This window comes from Schistocerca nitens, chromosome 8 (genome assembly GCF_023898315.1).
Source record: "Schistocerca nitens isolate TAMUIC-IGC-003100 chromosome 8, iqSchNite1.1, whole genome shotgun sequence".
In the NCBI taxonomy this organism is placed as follows: domain Eukaryota; kingdom Metazoa; phylum Arthropoda; class Insecta; order Orthoptera; family Acrididae; genus Schistocerca; species Schistocerca nitens.
In genome coordinates this window covers 417,836,055-417,857,896 of record NC_064621.1, presented here as the reverse complement: position 1 = coordinate 417,857,896, position 21,842 = coordinate 417,836,055, and the positions used below count along the sequence as shown (strand labels likewise).

The 21,842-nt window shown below is 42.3% G+C and overlaps 1 protein-coding gene across 2 annotated transcripts in view; it reads right to left on the bottom strand.

Moving 5' to 3' along the window:
- Positions 1-18,474: 18,474 nt before the first annotated feature.
- Positions 18,475-21,842, bottom strand: part of LOC126198574 (sialin-like) — a 131,700-nt gene continuing 128,332 nt past the window's right edge. Inside the window, exon 9 of one of the 2 annotated variants that reach the window (XM_049935009.1) lies at positions 18,475-21,272. In XM_049935009.1, coding sequence (XP_049790966.1) covers positions 21,117-21,272 — 156 coding nt within the window. In that variant the 3' untranslated portion in view covers positions 18,475-21,116. The remainder of the gene's footprint in view (positions 21,273-21,842) is intronic. The other variant, XM_049935008.1, reaches the window with a different exon arrangement.

The following is a 21,842-nucleotide window of genomic DNA, read 5'->3' as shown; positions in this document are numbered from 1 at the left end:
ATAAACGATAAATGTCACTATGGAATCTAGGAAAAGAGATTAAACAGCTACAAGCCCTAGGGATATACTTATAATAGTGTTAAATCTTAGATGTGTAAGAGAATGGTCTTAGCAGTCTTGATCTCTAGTGTGGGAGATAATCATATTTTGGTGTTGTTGCAAAGTTAAGTGCACGAGCGCCAGTGCAGGAGAGTAAAATTTTTATGTACATACATTTAAGGAAGTAAGAACCTAGAAAGTGTGATCTTCGTTAATTCAAAGTGTTTCCTTCCAAATGTTTGAAAGAGTAAAGTGTAAAAGGGTTATGTTATTGTTTTTTTTATAGAGGCTTGGACAAATTATGGAAAGGCTTTGTTGTGTACATAGTTCCGCGTAGTCAGCGCGTACACAACTTTCCCACTAGAGCGCACCCCGCTAAGCACAACAGCGCAGGCGCAGCGCTCATCCGTCTCCGCACTAGGAGATGGCGCTGCCACAGAGACGGACCAAATTCTGCTTCCACCGATCCGCGTATTAATATGTAACGCAGCCAATAAGATTGCTGCTAATGTAGAACCTTTTCTCCTCGCGGATCACACTCGCGCAGTTATACATGAACGCGCGAGGTATTATAACGAGTGTACAGACCTCCGATTAGTCAGTCTGCATTCGTCTGCACCAGTCTACATTTGTCTGTACCAGCCTATAGTCAAGTTTCAGTCTGCGCCTAATAAGATTACCATATTTCTGTACATAGCCATGAAGATAAAGGTATAGACACTTTTGTCAAGTATCAGAGATATATGTGAGCATAAGATTAACGTACCAATACCAAAGGAACTTCAGATTGTCAATTGTAAATTGTGGTGTCACCGCCAGACACCACACTTGCTAGGTGGTAGCTTAAATCGGCCGCGGTCCATTAGTACATGTCGGACCCGCGTGTCGCCACTGTGTGATCGCAGACCGAGCGCCACCACACGGCAGGTCTCGAGAGACGTACGAGAACTCGCCCCAGTTGTACGGCGACGTTGCTAGCGACTATACTGACGAAGCCTTTGCTCTCATTTGCCGAGAGACAGTTAGAATAGCCTTCAGCTAAGTTAATGGCTACGACTTAGCAAGGCGCCAATTGTCACAGTGCATGTATCTTACGAGTCTCATTTGTATAGTCAAGAGAGATGTATCACAAGGATTGATTAAAAGTTAAGTATATTCCAAAGCTACGTATTTTCTTTATAGCAGTCATAACGTATCCTGTTCCAGACTTGACGCCAGTCGGCGTGTGTGTACGCGTGCCTTTCGGCTTCCTTCTCAGTGTGGCGTAGCGAGCTTGTTACGCCACAACATAAATAGCATCCAGAACCAAGTTAAGTAATTTTTATGCTTGTTATTATTTTAATAAATGTGTGTGAAAATTAATCAAGTTCTGTTTAAAGTTGGTCACCGTCAATCTGCTACTCTAAGCGTGCAAGTGGCATTTCTATCGTCTGACCTAACGGCAGAAGATAAACAAGCCACAATAAGACCACGAGACATATTGCTGACAGTCGCCTGCTTCATTAGAGCGACAAGTCAAATAATCTGATGGTGTGTGGTACTGAAGGTCTTACAGTACACACACCACAGGCTTCCATTGTTCTCACAATACAGGCGAAGAGCATCGAGCCAATATCGTGGCATAGCAGCGAAAGAAAGGAGACTGGATATAGGTCGCAACAAACGATGTCACGAGGATCGGCAGTTAGTGGCCACAGAACAACCATTGGACGGCCGATGTTCTGAGATTTGTGAACATAGTCCACAGTGGGGAAAGAGACGAAGTTAATGGGTAATGGGCAGTAGGCGGACATCGTCAGCAACGAGGAAGGGGAGGATGTTGTCGAACCGCTGCGTCGAACTGGAAAATCTCCTTTGTCTCGTATCTTTGGGTGGATCTCAGCACCGACAGAAGCGACACTAACGGAAAGCCAAAAATCCCTCCACAACAGTCTCTAACTGCAACGACCGTCACCACAGCCGTGAGAACAAGTGTCGCGAATGGGTTTTGTGAGGGCGAGAGAGCAATGAAAAGTGAGATTCAAAGTGGAAAAAAGGGTGAGGTCATTAGCGACGGAGCACAAACTCGGATTACGAAAAGACATGAAAGGGAATCAGCCGTGTTCTTTTCGAAGGAAACATGCTCGCATTTGTCTGGAGCGATTTAGGGAAATCACGAAAAATCTTAATCTGGATGACCCGACGGGGATCTGAACCGCCGTTCTCCAAAATGAGAGTCCACTGAGCAACCATTACGCCATCTCGTTCGGCATTCAAAGTGGAGAAAAGGAAAAAGGGTAGTGGGCATAAAGAAGTGTGTAGTACTAGGAAGTAGTAAACTCATTTTTTGCTTCTGTCTAGCAGTTTATCTTTTACGGATTATTGTGTATTTTATATGTTATAAAAGTGTGATTAAAGAAATTGGATAAGGCAAATAAGGTTCGGAATATACGACAAACTGGGAATAAGATAAAATCATCATTTGTTGAGAAAAGTGGTTTAAATATAAGAGGTTGTCTTTGATGTAAAGGTTTTACTTGTACTAACTTTCAAAACTCCTGTTGTTTTAAAACCAATGGAGGCAAGGTTAGACCTGGCAATAATCTGCTATCTCACTGACTTCACCCATTACCTAATGCTACAGTTAAGTAATCGAGTCAGTCGATCGAGAGACGAAAAGGTAGAGGAACATATCCTCAACATGTGCTCTGTTTAAGCTAATACTGTTTAGTGCAAACGCATCTCAATTCGACAGATAGACGTGCGGTCAGACGAACCAGTAGGCAGTGAAAGGTCTCAATGTGGGTCATTTCACAATGTTTTACCCAAGTTACAGTCATTTTCCATATCTTTAACATATGATACTTTCGGTGAATTTACAAAACCATGATGGGATAAGGAATAACAGCCAAAGTTTCATACATCTTCTGCAATCATCAGATTTACAAACTTTTATGTAGATTCATTAAGTATCTGTGCTTCCTCCACCTTCCATAGCCTTGTTCATGATGTGTTGTCATTCATGCGTTAGGCCGGTGGGGTCATACTTTTCTCCGACTGTAGGTGATGGTAATCTATATTTTAACTCTTCTAGTTTCTTTTCTTTTCTGTGCGATCCTAGTGTGGGTATGAAGTGCGTGAGTGGTACTGGCCGGTCAGACTGTCCATATCTCACGACTTGTCAAAGATTCAGGAACCCATGAGGCAAGGTAGTTCATTTAGTTGACTAACCACGCACCATCAACTGTTATGTTTTTAAGTAAATGTTTAGTTTTACGAAACTGACATTTCGCAAGTTTGGTTGACGCCAGCTGTTTGTGACAGACGATGTGTGCCGGATCGGAACTCGAACCCGGATTTCCCGCTTATCGCCAGCGCTAACCTTAACCATTAAGGCTACCCGATCCCGCCTCCAGGACCGACCCAACTTCCATATGTCACAGTGTCCACAATCCTTCTGTACATTTCGTGATTCCCGCACAGGGCGAGAGAAATACTGTATCATCAATTTAGCCTGTCGAGGCATGGATACATCATTGATAGCCTGTGTTAATAAATCCAGCAATCCGCCTGTGAATAGCTTGATGTCTTCCTTTAAACCGACCTGGCGCGGATTCTAAACACTCGAGCAGTACTTAAAAACAGGCCGCACCGGAATGCTATATGCGGTCTCCTTTGAAGATGAACCACACATTACCTTAGTTCTCCCAAAAGCCGAAGTTGACCATTCGCCTCCGCCATCACGATCTTCACATGCTCGTTCCATTTCATATCGCTTTGCAGCGCTACACCCAGATATTGAAACGACGTGACTGCGACAAGCAGGACACTACTAATGGTGTATTCTAACATTACGGGTTTCTTTTTCCTACTCTTTCACATTAACTAGCACTTTTCTACATTTAGAGCTAGCTGTTGTTTACTACACCAGCTAGAAATTTTGTCCAAGTGATCTTGCACACTCCTACAATCACTCAACTTCGACACATTTCGTACACAACAGCATCATCAGCAAACAACTACAGATTGCTACCCATCCTGTCCACCAGATCATTTACGTGTGTAGAAATCGATAGCGGTTCTATCACATTTCCCTGTGGTCATCCTGACGATGCCCTTCACCCTGATGAACACTCGCCGTCGAGGTCAAGGTACTCGGCTCTATCACTTAAGAAATCTTCAGGCCACTCACATACCAGGGAACATATTCCATATGTTCGTGTCTTCGTTAACAGTCTGCAGTGCGGAACCATGTCAAACGCTTTTCAGGAATCTAGATTCTGCCTGTTGTCCTTCATCCATTGTTAGCAGCATATCATGTGAGAAAAGGGCAAACTGAGTTTCGCCCGAGTGATGCTTTCTAAAACCGTACTGATTGGTGGATATAAGCTTTTCGGTCGCGAGTAAATTTACTATATACGAACTCAGAATATGATCAAGAATTCTGCAGCAGCCCGATGGTCTGTATCTTTACATTACAATGTCTCTCAGACATGAATGATGCAATGAATGTTCAGTCCAGTTTTAACTGAATTTCATCGATGTTGCTAGCGATTTATCCCACAAATCCCAATAAATGTTTCCTAGCGTACTTCCTAGGGCTTTTTACCTTGCGTAAATGTATGTAGGCCCATTTATTTAATTTCCTTATTGAGTAAAGCTTCATTTAAAAAAATGGTCAACCTAGAACAGACTGGTTTCTCATTAATCATATGTTTAAGCTCTTAATGTCTACTTTCAGCCTGATATACACACAAGACAATGTCATCTTGAATATGCAATATCCTTAGCTGAGAAAGGCTGATACTTTGCTCTTTGGTTTTGATTATTTATTGTTAAACTGAGAGGGTCACATGGTATTGGAGATATTTTCACTTAGTCCTTACGATTTATTAAATATCTAGTTGACAAACCTGGCGCCTCCTGGGTATTCATTTTGCCAGTTTTCTATTAGAGACGTAAACGAAAAATATTCGTTTGTTGTGTAATACCGAAAAAATTTCATTTCCCTGTATTCATGAAAACACCTTTGAAATTATGAAACATTTCTACAAAGAAATATTCATAATGTACAAATGTATAAGTACAGTATCCAGGAGAGTTTCTTTACGCCGGGAGCAGCTGCTTCATTTGTCAACAACGCGATTTTGTAAATGTGTCTACGGCAACTTATCTTCATAGCTTTATAGAAGGCTATCGTTTTCGCCTATAGCCGTTTGCGCTTTGCGGTAGAAAGCTGTCAAAAACACTGTCAGGTGTCAGGGAATTGCTTAAGTTGACTAGACTGTAGGAGTATCTTAGTAGTAAAGAATAAGTGTATCGAAACTTCACGCATGATGTGGCATTTTTTACGCATCTCAGTGCTTGTGATGTCACATCACCTGATCTATATGTCATACAGTGATGTATTTGTGTAAGTACATTCAGCGCTATGTGCGGAAAATACTGTCTGCAAAAACTGCTACGAATAGAGTTAGCGGCAAAGAACCAATAAATTTTAACGTAATCCAAAATGCGGCATTTTTTCACGCATCAGTGTTTATAACGTCATAGCTCCTGAACTATGCGTGGTACTCTATGATGTAGTATTGTAAGTGCACGTAGCGGCCTATGTGGAAACGGTCTGTGCAATTTATTGCAAATAGATTCAGTATCACAGAAGTAATAAATTTAAATGTCACGCAAGCGGCTCCTTTTCACGCATCTCATTGTTTACGACGTCATATCTCCTGCATATGATAGGTAGGTGGTTTTTACTCCCACGGCGATTATTGCCTGACAATAAGGGGTATGCACACCAAGCTCGGTTGAAATAGGTTCAGTAGTTTAGGATTAGATGTGGAACGTACACACAGACATCCATCCATTTTTATTATATGTGTGGGTTACACCACTGGCTCAGTTTAATCTATAATTTTTAGTTAGATCTGGTGATCAGTCATATTATGCAAAGCTATATACCAACAGCTATGTATTTAATGCCTACCCTGAACTATATACGAGGGTCGGAACTTAAATAGTGGCAACTGTTTATCCACAACCGATACAAAAGAGTTACGTGTTTGCACGTATTACTGTCCTTCAAAGTAGTCACCAGCGTGGTGTAGAACCCCTTTTCAGCGATGTGGAAGGCGTAGTATACCGTTAGCAGAGCCTGTACTGTTGATGGTGCGAATGGAGCGGTGTACTGCCTGTCGAATCTCTGGAACAGTTCTGAAGCGAACGCCACGATGTGGTTCCTTCATCTTCGGACTCAAATCAAAGTCGCGAGGACTTAAGTCGTATTACTGTTCGCTTTTGGACCATCACCTGCGACCAGCTTTGCGAAAGAAGCGGATATTCTTTCTGGGCAACACATCCAGCATTTTGCACAACAATGCGAGGGCGCATACAGCGCAGGCTGTGGCTGCTCTGTTCGGTCGATGGGACTGGGAAGTACTGTACCATACTGTACCATGCACCATACTCCCCGGACTTAAGTCCTTGTGAGAATTGTACGAAAGTGTGGTCGCAAGTGTATATTTAAGAATTGGAAGCTTTTGTTTGTAGTACTGAAACATATGAAGCCTCAATATTCGTTGAAATTTCTCGGCCGTCCTATCGATATCCTTTGCAGAGTTGATCCACTCTCTACCAAATCTTAACTCACGTTTTACCGCGTATTCCAGGATACTTATCATAATATCTAACTGTAAAAAGTCGTCAGGACGCCTGTGAAAATTCTGGACTGGAGTAGGTTTTTTAAAATATTTTGATTTTGTGATCACAGTGGTGAGTTAGGGGCTTCACTGCCCTATGACTACTAAATTACCAGCTTGTCTGTAGCTGACTCTCACCATTAGGTTGTACTGCTCATAGTAGCTCATAAAAAGGGCTCCTTTGCTTTTTTCCGAAGCGCATACAACTATTCTCTTACAGTACGTTTCACTCCATTAAGTTAAATTCTGACAGTGTGAACATGTAAAAGTTCCGATCAGTGTCGTGCTAAACCACGACAATTTGCCAAACATCAGATCTAAGAAAATATCACAGTACTTTATTCACAGTATTTCCTCAGGCAAGCTCCAACTCAGCGATTAATTGGGAAATATGTCATCATAAAATCTATTCTCCGTTGTGAATACCAACAACCTTTAGTTGTATATGGGACTGAAGACAATGTTAATTTGTACCGGAGAGGGTATCGAACCCGAATGTCCCGCTTTAAGGAAGCGGTCGCTTTAATCGCTTTGCCCTGTCCATGCACGACTCATAACCACATCCAGACTTGCTAATGCTGTCGTTCCTGCGTCACAACCTGTACTCGTAAGCACATTATGTAATCCCGTACAGGGACAGATATTTTAATTGAAAGATGTTACCCGGTATCGGTGGATAAATTCGATATTACAGTGTCTGTGTTGTTAAGCAGAACGTTGCAATGTTCCTATGGTCATGCATGTATGTCCAAAGGAACTTGCATTGTTCTTCTTAATACAGGTACTGCAAGAACGAACTATCTCATCAGTAGACGAAAGTTCACTCCCAGCGCCAAGCTTTTAAACGACCACATGCATTACAGAACGCGGGGGATTGCGAGGTCCCACTTATGTGACAGGAACTTCGTCGCCAATATAAACTCTGCAACTCCAAAACAACAAGGAAGAAACTGAAGATCGCCAGGACGTTGTACATCAGATTTAACATAAAGAGCATATGCTATAAATTGTAAACTTTTTGGTACTATTCCGTTCAGCATACAATAAAATGGCGTAACACTAAATGTGTTAATTTACGATGCTGACCGGAATATTTTGATGTGTAACTATTCTGTTATTCGATTTGCTCTGTTAGTTGCACTTCGAGCGACACCCACTCGGAAGCAATATTTCACAAAAAAAAGAAAAGAAAAAGAAAAAAATCCATAGCTCTAAAGAGTACGAACGCTCCACAAACTGCTGGACGCACCCAATTGAAACGCTCTTTTTAACCACAGTAAAAAAATCGGCGTTATCTCTTATTGTCCGATAATCAACTGACAGCAACCATAGTACTCTGTCATAATACAATTATCTTAGCCACGTGAGTACATCGTGACTAAAAAGCTCGTAATGCAGCTCAAAATTGAGTTTTCTGTGTGAATTAATACCTCATCTCTCATGTCTGATGCTGTAATTAAAAAAAGAATCTTCCTAAAGACTGATAGCTCTCAAGCTTAAGTTCAAATCTAAACTGAGTCGATCTGCAGTTTGCGATTTTGGCGCACGAAATACCACCAAAACTTTAATCAGAAAGAAAAGAATAAGTAGAATAATCACTACAAATCGCAAAAACACATAAATTCAAAAAGTTGTTGAATAATTAATCATGCGTAACGTCTCATTTCAAATACGTTTTTCAGTTCATACGAATATTTTACAACGACGGCTCACCTGAACATGATTGGCAGGTGGCCAGTAGAAATATCGTGCGAAGTATTGAACGACGACCGGCTGCAAGCCCGAAATTTGTTTGAACAGTCAATTCGCCGGGAAAATTTTAAAATTCACATTTTACAACACTATTTGTTGTCGACAGGATGTGGGGTTGGTGCATGTTACCTCAAGGCAAATAGTGCGTTTTTTCCTCTCTTACACAGGGTATTTCATAGAGAAAATTATTTAACGCCAAAAATTGTTGTACATCTTTGACAAAATTGACTATCGAAATTGGTCCATCCTACATAAACTGCGTCAAAACGTGCTTCGTACGCACCATCTGTGTCTCAGAACCACAACATATGTACTATGTTTAGCTTATGTTTGTCCAAACTCGATAGAGATTGTTCCCTCAGACTTGAAGAAATAGTTGAGGCTTAATGTAGAGCGTAGAGCACAACGAATTAGAGTAATTCGGAAATCTGGATTTGGTACCTTGTCAGCCATGTAGTTTAGTCTGTTACTGAGTGACAACAATTTTCGTACCTGTAAACGAAGTACAGCCAGATACGGACTGGTAGATAACAAGGCATGGACAGTCTGCCCTCACTTCTGCTGCATAACCCTACTGATATTTTGAAAGAGCAGCATCGTAATTACTTCCTGTTCTCCTGGAAAAAATAATGATTCATCTATAAAAATTATAGTAAGTTCTTGAAAACGTAGATCTGTTTTTCTTCTTATCCGTGAGATATCAACTAACCGTCCGTTAATTATTATTTAGCACTCATTCGGTTTCATTTCACTCCACGGTACACAGGCAAATGGGCAAACTTTTTTTATGTCTTTACAACCTCCCAGTACTGAACTTTATTTTCTCGGCAAATCTACGTAATTTTTGATCCGTCTCTGTGAAAATCTTGTAGTAGCGAGAATATATGAAACCGACATGTGGCTGACAGGCTTTCTTCACATGGGCAAAATACGCTACCATAAAAAAAAGGAATGTTTTCCTGTAAAACTCACCATCAACGTTACTTGCCTCTAATTCCTTTCGATTTGGCGTTATCAGACCTCTTTTACCTTAATTTACTTCGATTTATCTGATCTTCATTGTGAGACAACATTTACAACTACTTACTACAGTATAGATCCAAACAAAGGAACTTGTTGCAATAAACATGATATAGTCCAATCAGAGCCCAAGTTCTCCAAGAATGAAACTAATAATATGCAAGACTGCATGAACATATTTGCGAACCCACGACAATGTAAAAGTGTACGTAGCTCATTCCGTGAGTCACTGGTTTGTGGATAAATCTTTTTCTGTGTTTAGCGTTTGTCACTGACGATAGTTTAAGTTTAACTGTCATTCCACAGTATACTGAACTCCCCTAAAAAAATTGTGAAAAATTCTTTCTCTGTTTGGTGGAAGGCAAAGAAAAATCACCTCCAGTAGAACTATGGATAGTGAGGCAGTTTACTGCCTCAATCAAAATTTTGATTGAGCACTACATTATTTAACACGATTGGAGATGTTCTGTTCATCTTATTTCTACGATCTCTTGAAGGATTGTAACACAAAGAACGATTGATCTTTAGATCTAAACCTCTATGTTTTTTTAGTGGCACGTCTTTTTTCCAATGAAGTTCGTATGAAACAAATATTCATTTTTCCCTCTTTTGTTTCGAGAGTGAATTTAGTAAGTCTTACAGTAACACTGAATTAAAAACTTTTTTATTTAATTTCGATGGCAAAGTGTTAAGTAGTACTGTGGCAGCGCTGTGTCGTTTGTAGGATAGCCCAATAAGATATTTCAGAGAGCCAGATAGCTGGTGGTAACAGCGATGAGCCCGGTTTGAAAGTTTAAAGTAAAATGTCTTATAGCGAGGCATATAGAACATCACCTAATAGGATGCCAGAAGTGGGGGGAGGAGGGGGGGGGGTGGATGTGATGCGTATGGTACGTGAGTCCGCTGGTCTCGTAGTATGACGTTCTAAAAATTTAGCTAATCAAAGGATGCCCGTCGTGAAAGACAATATGCATGTTGCTAGTCGAGCGAGAATGCGAAGGTGTAATTGAGCGATCTTTAAAAAACCGTTTCCGAGTTCCGTACGACACACTGAACGTTTGCAGCCATACTACACACATCAAAAAATTTTTTGTGTCACCCCGGTTCCCAGAACTCTTGAAGATAATTGTTGACTGTGGATAATGTATCACAGACACACTCCCTTTGACTATTCCGAGATGTCACTCAACCCGCCCAAAAATGTAAACAACCATGCATGAGCAGCGCCTATTAGACGGAGGGGGTCCGACAGCCGTTCAGTTCCAGCCATTCCACCAGGAACGATTGTCAAAAGTGATTAATTCAGAGCTAAATGTAATGAAATTAAATTCACTCTCTCACTCAAAAACTATAGAGCTGTACTCATGTACTCGTTCTGCACCTTACTCAAACATGCAGGAACAAGGATCAAGAAAATTAATTGCAATTTTCTGACGTGAAATATAAAGAATTTTTGCATCATCCCGGATCCCAGAACTCCTGGAGATATACGTTGACTGTGGATATTATATCACAGACACAGTCCCTTTGACTATTCTGAGATGTCACTAAACCCGCTGGAAGATGTAAACAACCATGCATGAGCAGCGCCTACTAGACAGAGGGGGTCCGACAGCCTATCAGTCCCACCCACTCCACCAGGAAACAGGGACACGACTCGTGTTGTCTGCAGTTCAGCCATGCCTAGACGGTCAATACCGGGGTTCGGTCGCGTGCGCATTGTTACTTTGTGCCAGAAAGGGTTCTCAACAAGGGAAGTATCCAAGCGTCTCGGAGTGAAGCCAAAGCGATGTTTTTCGGACATGAAGGAGATACAGAGAGACAGGAAATGTCGATGACATACCTCGCTCAGGCCGCCCACGGGTTACCACTCCAGTGGATGATCGCTACGTAACGAATAATGCTTTTCGTGCACCCACGGGACATCGTGTTACGACTCAACCTGTGTGCAATAGGCTGCGTGATGCATAACTCCACTCCCGACGTCCATGGCGAGATCCATCTTTGCAACCACGGCACCATGCAGCGCGATACAGATGGGCCAAACAACATGCCCAATGGACCGCTGAGAATTGGTATCACGTTCTCTTCACTGATGAATGTCACATAAGGCTTCAACCAAACAATCGACGGAGACGTGTTTGAGGCAACCTGGTCAGACTGAACGCCTTAGAGACACTATCCAGCGAGTGCAGCAAGATGGAGGTTCCCTGATGTTTTGGGGTGGCATTATGTGGGGCCGACGTACGCCGCTGGTGGTCATGGAAGGCGCCGTAACGGCTGTACGATGCCATCCTCCGACCGATAGTGCAACCATATCGGCAACATGTTGGTGAGGCATTTGTCTTCATGGACGACAATTCGTACCCCCATCATGAACATCTTGTAATGACTTCCTTCAGGATAACGACGTCGCTCGACTAGAGTGGCCAGCATGTTCTCCAGACATGAACCGTATCGAACATGCCTGGGATAGATTGAAAAGGGCTGTTTATGGACGACGTGACCCACCAACCACTGAGGGATCTACGCCGAATCGCCGTTGAGGAGTGGGACAGTCTGGACCAACAGTGCCTTCACGAATTTGTGGATAATATGCAAAGACGAATAGAGGAATGCATCAATGCAAGATGACGTGCTACTGGGTGTTAGAGGTACCGGTGTGTACAGTAATGTGGACCACCACCTCTGAAGGTCTCACTGTATGGTGGTACAACATGCAATGTGTGGTTTACATGAGCAGTAAAAATGGCGGAAACGATGTTTATGTTGATCTCTATTCCAGTCTTTTGTATAGGTCCCGGAACTCTCGGAAACGAGGTGATGCAAAACTATTTTTTATATGTGTAGTATTTGTTCACTGGCTACGAAATCCTACAGACTAAGTCGTGGCAATGGTCTAGAGCCTATACTACGGAACTCGCCGAATAACCAGACGCGTTTGTTTTCAGCATCTCGTTCGATAGGTATTGTTTTGTGCATTCATGGTGGATTGCCCTAATGAGATAATGCAGCTGTTGATTGTACATCAGACGCATTTTTCAATGATTATAACAGTACTACCGATGCTCCCACGAATATCCCAGTTTGTTATCCATCTCCAAACTCGAAGTATAATGCCATTTCAGTAAGCAGATAAAACGAACTTCAAATAGGAGTTTGTGCGGATGGAATATGCAGCAGTCGCCGGTGCCGATGGTGCTGCTCGTTGACATAATCAAGAAGCGAGTATCGTACATCAGGATGGGAAGGAAGGCTAGTTCTCGGTGAGTTGACACTTAATGCATGAGTTTATTCATTTTATACATCGTAACTGGCTTAAGATCTGAGAAATTCTATTTTCAATAAAACAGTTCCTTCTAAATAAAACTAATTTTATTTCTTTGAAGGTCTCAGAAACTAAAATAGGTACTTTAACTGACACTATTTTCAAAAACATGAACACTGTGAACTTTCTACTTTTTCTTTAGTTTAGTGTACTGATGTGCAAAACTTAAGGACGAAAGCAACTTTCGCATGATGCGCCACTGCCAACTAACTTAACTCGATGAAACTGGGGCCATATATAGAAAGAACTGCTACATTATAGTTCAGAAGGCAACTGAAAGAAATACGCAGTGAGACGAAAAGAAACGACACTTTTGTTCGAAAACAATAATTTAATTGAAGTCGTCACATTAGAAAAGACGGAACAAGGTTCTTAACAGCGCGTGTGGTTACATGCTCTGCAATGTGCTGTCATGCTGCCTACAAGGTTGGTAAGGAGGCTTTGGGGAGGCCGTTCCATTCCACCATCAGCTCGGTGTACAGCTGATGACTGGTCTTCGGTGCATGTGGTCGTGCTGCAATAAGTCTACCCAATGCATCCCACACACGTGCTCGATGGGAGTTACGTTAGTGAGCAGACCAGTCCATTCGCCGAGTATCCTCTCGTTCCAAGGGCTCCTCCACCTACGCAGTTGGATGCTGTTGCACTTCGTCGTCAATAAAAAGGAGGCACGTCCGAACACAACCCTGAAAAAGCGTACGTTGGGAAGGGGTACAGTTCTGTGGTGAACGTGTGGGTGCTATTCTGTCATTCTGCGGAACGGATTAAACTGAGATGTACCCTTTACCATGTGGCTCTTGCAAGATGCAATTTCCACCCCCACACTACCACAGAAGTCAGACAGACGCTCCTAAAGCTACCTCTTAAGGATAGGATTCGCTAATGAAATTTCTATACAAAGTTTAAGATCGTTATTGACTTGGCAGAATGGCTTAGAGCCGCACCTATTCAGCTTGAATAATTATCTGTCAGAATGTTGCTAGGTACAGTCGAGGCTGTCGCGTGTGAAGTGTACTGTTGTGGAGGAAATATGGGGCTCGCAAGAGCTGTAGCGCACAATACCGTAATCTGCGATGACTGCTGCCTGCGCCGCTCGCTGCTGACAAATAAGATAACTCTCGTTCTATCTGGATTGACCTTTGCCAATCAAACTCTCCCTAGGTCTTGATGAAGTCAACGATTCCTATTCGCCCCTAGTCTAACTATTGGCGTGGTACGCCGGTCAGATACCCAGTCCAATGCGATGCCACTCAAAAATTCGCTCGCAGGCGTTTAACTATAACTCTGTCCGTTCACACCGCACAATAAGTGTGGCGGCCAACACAGTGAACAACGCTTAATCGCAAAGACTCAATATAGAGTCGCACTCCGATTCGCTCTCGACAGAGGTGCTCTCCCAGTGAAGAACTGAGGAGAGACTTGTTCATCGCTCTTTGACCACATGTACGAGCGCACACGCTCTCGTTACGTGTTCTCGCTCCAAGAGCAACAACAGAACGGCCTCTCTCCACGCCAGACGTGAAGGGGTATATCTTTCAGTGTCTTGCATTACTCCTTCAGCTCAAGGCGTCAGGAATATCGTCTGCCAATCAGCATTGCTCTTCTAAAACGGGAGAATGATGTTTCGTTTAAGGCGACCAATCCGAAAATCTGTAGCATCGGCGTTTGGCATTTGCTGTCTCCCTGTTAAAACCCCTGAAACTGCAAGCTATGTTTGTAAAGAATGCATAGGCTGGGCGCTCCCACACATTGTAGCGGTATTTGCTTTTAAGCCGAACACGGGGTCATTCTCCCTTTCACTAGGGCAAACGCTGTCTGCTCTGTGGGTGGTCGCTGGCTGACGTAGATAGGTTGACTCTTCCTCTGAAGGGACCAGCCTCCTGGCGTGTGGTTTGCCTCTCCCGAACTAAAAGCTTTTGTGACCGTCGTGTCTTGAATGTGTGTGTGTGAGTGTACACCAGCCTCGAGTATTGCAACTACGGTGCACTTACTTGTTATTTGCATATCGTTTACATGAATTCACAAAAAATTGACATTATCTTATCGAGTTTGGGTTCGAATGAAGCGTCTTCATGTGCAGAATATGATTGTGAGGGCGGAATATGTAAGCAATGAAGGTGATTAGACCACGACTTCTTACACAGTGCCACAGTAACGTTGACCAGCCAGTGTAGAGTGTTGAGAGATTTGGAGGTCAGTACGGGCATGCTACAGTATGCCTCCCACACCACAACTCCTAGACCACCGAAACCATGATGTTCGACAATTTTCGGAATATTAGTAATCTCACGCTAATGGTGAATTGGAGCGAAATGCGGTTAGCCTCCCTGCATACGCCTGTGTTTAAAGTGTAACTGCCACAAGTTTTATTATTTTATGTCTTTCAGTTATCTTTCAGTGCTGTATTGAGAAGAATGTTGCGTCCCACAGTTTTCGAAGTTCGAGGTGGCAGAGTTAAATTTTGCATGATACTCAAGAAAATCTTTATAGAGACACACCAAAAGATGAAGAAAGTCTACGGTGATGAGTGCTTAAGCCGTAATCGTGTATTAGGAAAGGTTCATAAGTTTTAAAAATTACTGGACAAAAGCTAAAGATGACCCTCGTTGAGGACGGCCTTCGAAGTCTACCTACAACGCTCATGTCAGGAACGTCAACGAAATTGCGCATGCCAATCGAAGACCGAATGTCCGAGAGATTGCAGCAGAATGTAACATTTCAACTGGATCACGTCATGAAATCCTGACGCAGCATCTTGGAATGCATCGTCTTGCCGTCAAGTTCGTCCCACGGCACATGAGTCAAGACCAGAAACACCTTCGCCTCGCAATCTGTGAAGAGCTTTTGGATCCCGCAAATGACAACGAGACGTTCCTTAAGAGAATCGTAACACTGTTGATAGGATGTGGGTCTACGGTTTTGATGTTGAGACCATGGTTCTATCTTCACAATGGGTCGGGAAAGGTTCTCCAAGGCCAAAAAAATATCGTCAGCTCAGGTCAAAAGTCAAAGCTATGGTGATAGTTTTCTTTGACGTTGAAGGATTAGCTCATCACGAATTCGTGCCACAGGGACAAACTGTTCAAAAATGGTTCAAATGGCTCTGAGCACTATGGGACTTAACATCTGAGGTCATCAGTCCCCTAGAACTTAGAACTACTTCAACCTAACTAACCTAAGGACATCACACACATCCATGCCAGAGGCAGGATTCAAACCTGCGACCGTAGCGGTCGCGCGGTTCGTGACTGTCGCGCCTGGAACCGCTCGGCTACACCGGCCGGCGACAAATTGTTACTCGATGGTGCTACCGGGACGTGTTGCGACGCCTGCGAGTAAATATTGGGAGGAAACGGCCTGAAATGTGTCGAGACAATTCATGCCTCTTGCATCGCGATACGCACCCGCACATTTATCCCTGTTGGTACGTGCCTATTGCACAGAAAACGATATGACTGTGCTGCCATGTCCTACGTACTCCCTGCGGACTTTTTTTTATTTCCATAGATGAAAACCCCACTGAAAGGACGAAGATTTGCAACGACAGACGAGATAAAAGAAAATTCGCAGACGGCGCTTCGAGCGATCCAGCAAGAGGCGTATCAAGACTGCTTCCGGAAGTGGAAACGGCGTTGGGAGCGGTGTATCTATTGTGTAGGAGAGTGTTTCGAAAGAGACCGTGTACAGTAAGTAAAATATTGGCGTAGAAAAATTTTGTAGACAAAGTTCCGGAATTTTCTAGACAGCCGTCATATGAGGGTACGTCCAGAATCACTACTCAGACTGAACCTGCACTCATCTGAGAAGAGCACGCGACCCTACTCCCTGTTGGTGCAGACCGTAAGCTTTCTCTGACATCACAGACGATGCTGCTGGCGTACGGGTGTCAACGGAACACAACATACTGGTCACTGGGCAGAGAGATCACCCCCATGAAATCGTCGTGGTTCCGTGGAGCGTGAGATTGCGTGCTTTGTAGTTCTGTTATATGTGGCTGGAATTGCACCCACTATTTGACATGGGTCCCCTCTTTCCTGTTGCTCAATGTAGCGGTCATCTGGCTGCTGCAGTTGACCACGGACGTTCACAACCTCTCCTTCGGACAGAAGTGTCTGTTATTCGGAACGCTCCCCATGCACGTGAAACAATTCTGTGAGCAATACTAAACTCGTGAGCTACACACGTTACACTTCGTTTTGCTTCCAGTTTCGTTTGTTGTCTCCAGGCCATGTTGCTACGAAGAACACCACCACATTGCACCGTAACTGCTCACTGACGCACACTACCTTTGCCCCTTTATCTCCCGCGCGTTATGGGGCCAGCACCATAGGGCGCTATAGACACGTTGACCTCACGCCATGTGGCGTCCAGCTTTCTGTGCACGATTGTTGGACTTGTGGCAACATGCTCCCGCATTTTCATTCATTCCCATCGAGTAGTTAATATGCTATATTAATGTATATGTCATCCTCAAGTTCTGCAAACAGGGTAGTCATATTATCTTTTGATGTGCAGGTATGCAGTTCTACACTTTTCCAAGTATGAAGACTGGTTTTTTGGGTTGCTGCTTCTCCAGTACGTTGGGCGTGGCGTACATGGTGACAGTGCTGTTCCCAAAATTACAGTCGGTAAATAGATTCAAACTATTTACCGACTGTAATTTTGGGAACAGCACTGTCACCATGTACGCCACGCCCAATGCACTGGAGAAGCAGCAACCCAAAAAACCAGTCTTCATACTTGGAAAAGTGTAGAACTGCATACCTGCACCTGCAAATCAAAATTACAGTCGGTAAATAGATTCTAACTATTTACCGACTGTAATTTTGGGAACAGCACTGTCACCATGTACGCCACGCCCAATGCACTGGAGAAGCAGCAACCCAAAAAACCAGTCTTCATACTTGGAAAAGTGTAGAACTGCATACCTGCACCTGCAAATCAAAAAGTGTAAAAAGTGGAAAAGTGCAGAACTGCATACCTGCACAAAACCAGTCTTCATACTTCGAAAAGTGTAGAACTGCATACCTGCACATCAAAAGATAATATGACTAGTGACTACCCTGTTTGCTTGTGCAGTAATTGCGGTGGGTGCGATAATCGGGGGCTATCGCCCCTCTAGAATAGATATCTGATTGTTCGTCAGGGCGTGGGTACGGGGGAAGAAGGGGGAGCTACGTGGAAGAAGCGAAGATGTCTAGGGTGAGAAATAGTAAAATATGTCATCTTGGAAAAAGATTAACTGCGAGAGATCAGCCGGGAGCGACCGTTACATTATGAAGTTTGTGACATTACTCAACTGTCTCATTAGTAGCACACAGGATGACTTACGATACTGACAACTCTAAAACGGTAACACTCTCAACAGAATCAGTTAAAAAAGAAGAAAGTTAGCCTCTTCCTTTAATTGACATAGGGATGAGAAACAAATCACAAAGAAACAAATGAAATTGTTCCATACTTCAAACACTATAAATTCCTCCCTTATAAGTGAAAGTATATTGTTTTTGACTTCAGGAACATCTTAGGTTATGAAGGATTCCAGTTTTTCTTTTTATTGAGGAGGAAATATAATGCAACAATTACAACGAGTTAAAATATGTATTTTCATAGTTTTGGCAACATGTTTATTTACTATACAAACATCACTGTAACATACAAACTCATAAATGGTACTAGAGCGGTATTATTTATGTCTTTGAGACATTTTTACTGTTTGTAAGACTAAATTGTGTTCTTATGATTAAAGAGTCACTTTGGGTGGTAATCTTAAATACAATATTACATTTGCGATATTATCCATGAAGAACGTTTGAATAATTTAATTCTTAATAACTGTTTCATAGAAAACTCCTTTCTGATGAAGATAACAATACTGATAGTTTATAGTTTCATACTTTTCGATAGTCTCTTATATTTACACCTAAGAAATAAATATTATATCTCGCAAGTCAGTCAATCTGCGACAGCAAATACAATTTTTACTATGAAGAAGTACTGAAATGCTAACTTCTGAAATGAAAAACACATTGAGAAAATGTTAATTAATTTCCACATTTCAATTAAATTATTGTACAGTATGTTGTACAATCATAAACAGACAAATTGTAAGATTTAAGTTTATTTTATGTCTGGTAACAAACTAATGGCTTTATCTGAGTGTTACTGGTAGTCTAAAACTATTTTTTGAGTCACATGAACTCTTGCTTATTTCCTAACTTTGCTAACAAAAACCTTCAGTCTCAAAAGTCGTAATAAAATTGTGGGTTGCAGAAGGAATATATTACGCTTGTGTGGATAGGCAATTACTATGCCCTCTTTAAACCTGCTGGCGTCATTTTCAATGCCACAGAATAAAACAGAAGGGAGAAACCTGAGTGGCATGTACCTATAGGTACAAGTAGAAAGGCAATCGAAAACGAGACTCCCGTAAAGCTTTTGACATTCGCTCTGAACTGAAAACCTGAGAACAGAAGTGTTGATAATCGATGAAATAATTTCATTAGCTGACGGATGTAACCAACTACTCTTTCACACATTTGTGGATTTTGTCAGATATTCGTACTGTTGGTTCATTATACGCGATTCAACGTCTGTTAAGTGACTGTTTTTGTTAAACGTAGGGCGTAGAGCTCAAATCCTGGAAGAATTAGTGTTCACAGGTCTGAAATTTATATAATGCTACGCATATTTCTTTTGCGATATGTAAGGGGCGATCAAAACATTTCCGTTTGAGGGCGTTGGTGCAGCATATACGCAACGTAGCGCGACTCCGATGCCTTTATATACCCCTCGACTCGTAAGCAAGGGATTAGTGTGTGCATTCATGACTTTCCGATATGCGTGCGATAAACGTTGAAACGTGAACTATGGCGACGTTATTAGTAAATGCGTACAGACAGGACCGACGGGAAGTTGTTTTTTTCTTGGATGCCGAAGGACAAACACTGGTAGACATCCATCGGAGAATGAAGGATGTGCATCGGACAGCATGTCTGTCGAAAACCTCCCTTGCGGAATGGTGTGCCAAGTTCCGTGCTCGTCGTCATTCGATCTGGGATTGCTTATCGATTTCAAGGGACTTGGTGTCTCCAACTTTAGGGAACGGTACTGCGCAACGCTGGAGAAATTGCGGCTTACAATTAAGGCAAAATGTCTGGGAAAACGGCTACAACAGCTGCTGTTGCTCCATGATAACGCACATATCCACATCGGAGTTTCGTAACACAGAAACGCTAACTCAAGTGGAAGACACTATCACCTGCCATAGAGTCCTGATCACTCTCCATGCGATTATCGCGCCTTCGGTCCCTTTAAAAAGATTGTCAAGGGTTGACGATTCCTGCCGGACGATGATGCGCAGCAAGCAGTTACGGACTACTTCACGCAGTAGGAGGACAAGGGTTTCATCAAATACTTATCTTCAACCTGGTGCATGATTGCCTCAGGGTTCACGGCGGTTTTGCCTGATTGGCATACCGTTTCTGAACTATACGGCCTTCGAACGGAAATTTTTTGATCGCTCGTTTAGTTACATCACTGAACATCAAAGAAAAGGGAGTATTGTAGAGCTCACAAAAATATCTCACAAATTCCCAATAAGGTAATTCAGAACAATAAACACAAGGGTAACCCATTTTTCTGCGTTAGCATATAGGCGCGGGTAATTTCATTTTATGTAGTGAAAGACTTATAACTCAGATTATGAATGATAGCAGAATTTTACGAGTGCTTCGTCCTTATTTATCAATTTTTACAGCATCGTATCCCAGTCTCGAAGGAACAGTGGTAATCGAATTATAAAGAGACTGGCTCAGCTACGATATTTGCAATGCAGAGGAGATTCTCATAGCTTTTCTTACAAGTATACTAAAAGAACATAATACTAGATTTTTGACAACAATTCACGAACATTTACTCTAGTATTAGAGAATATGTCGAAAGTACGGATGTGCCAGTACCACAACAGTACATTTTTAAGCGTGCTCTTCTGTCACTGCTTGATACATTCATCTCGATCTGCTCACATCGCTGTTAACTTTTGCAGAAACAAAGCACTAATTTACAGAACCGTAACTGTTACAAAAGTATTATTAATGACAAAGACTGATAAGAATTGTTGCTTTTCACGTGTACTGGATTAATATTCAGTCACTCAGTGACGACGACATCCTTTTGACGTCACTGAATTCCTCCTAATAAATGCATCTGGACAGAAGACAATTATTTTCATACAGGTTTCGGCGGCGTTTTGCTACCTCGTTTGAAGTACACAGTGTCAGCATAATTCGGAGTCATGTTTATGGGCCCGTCTTCTGTTTCCTCCTCTTCTCTCTGCGCTCTTCCCATTTAATTTCGTGATTGTCAACAGAACCAAAAATGAGGAACACGAAATACGGTATAAATGAAATTGTCATCGCCACGTAGAAGACGTATTTCCACTGCTGTATTGTTTCCTGTAACAGAATTCCAAAACAAGTGCTCTTTAATGCCTCTCGGTCAAACAAGATATTTCAGATAAATGTGCTAATCGCAACTGCCTAATCGCAATTGCGTAAGGTAACTGCTGCAATTAAACAGAATAAGTATCATCCAAAGCAACAGGCACCCAAAGAAAAGAGTGTGTAATAGGGAAAACTGTTACGGAAACGTCTGGAACAGTAAAGAATGTGGCACGGGTAATAAAATTACAGTTAAACTTTTCCATGGTTGTAAATATGATACCTGCAGTTCTTGGTTGAGTTTTTCCTTATGATTTAGTTGCTCATCATCTCCTGTTTCATTCAAATTGTTGACCCAACATTTCTTAGGCGTCCCACCAGATTATATTTTGCTTTCACTTTTATGTGTATGTAATATGGTATGATTTTGTACTTAAGACACAGTGTAGAATAATGTATGCTGTATGGGCTTCATCACTTTGATTTATAGGCGTAAGAAAAACACAATGTTCCCCGTAGTTTCTCTTGATTTCACACATAACAACGTCTTCTCTGGGCCCGCAGTATACACAAGGACAAATTTTT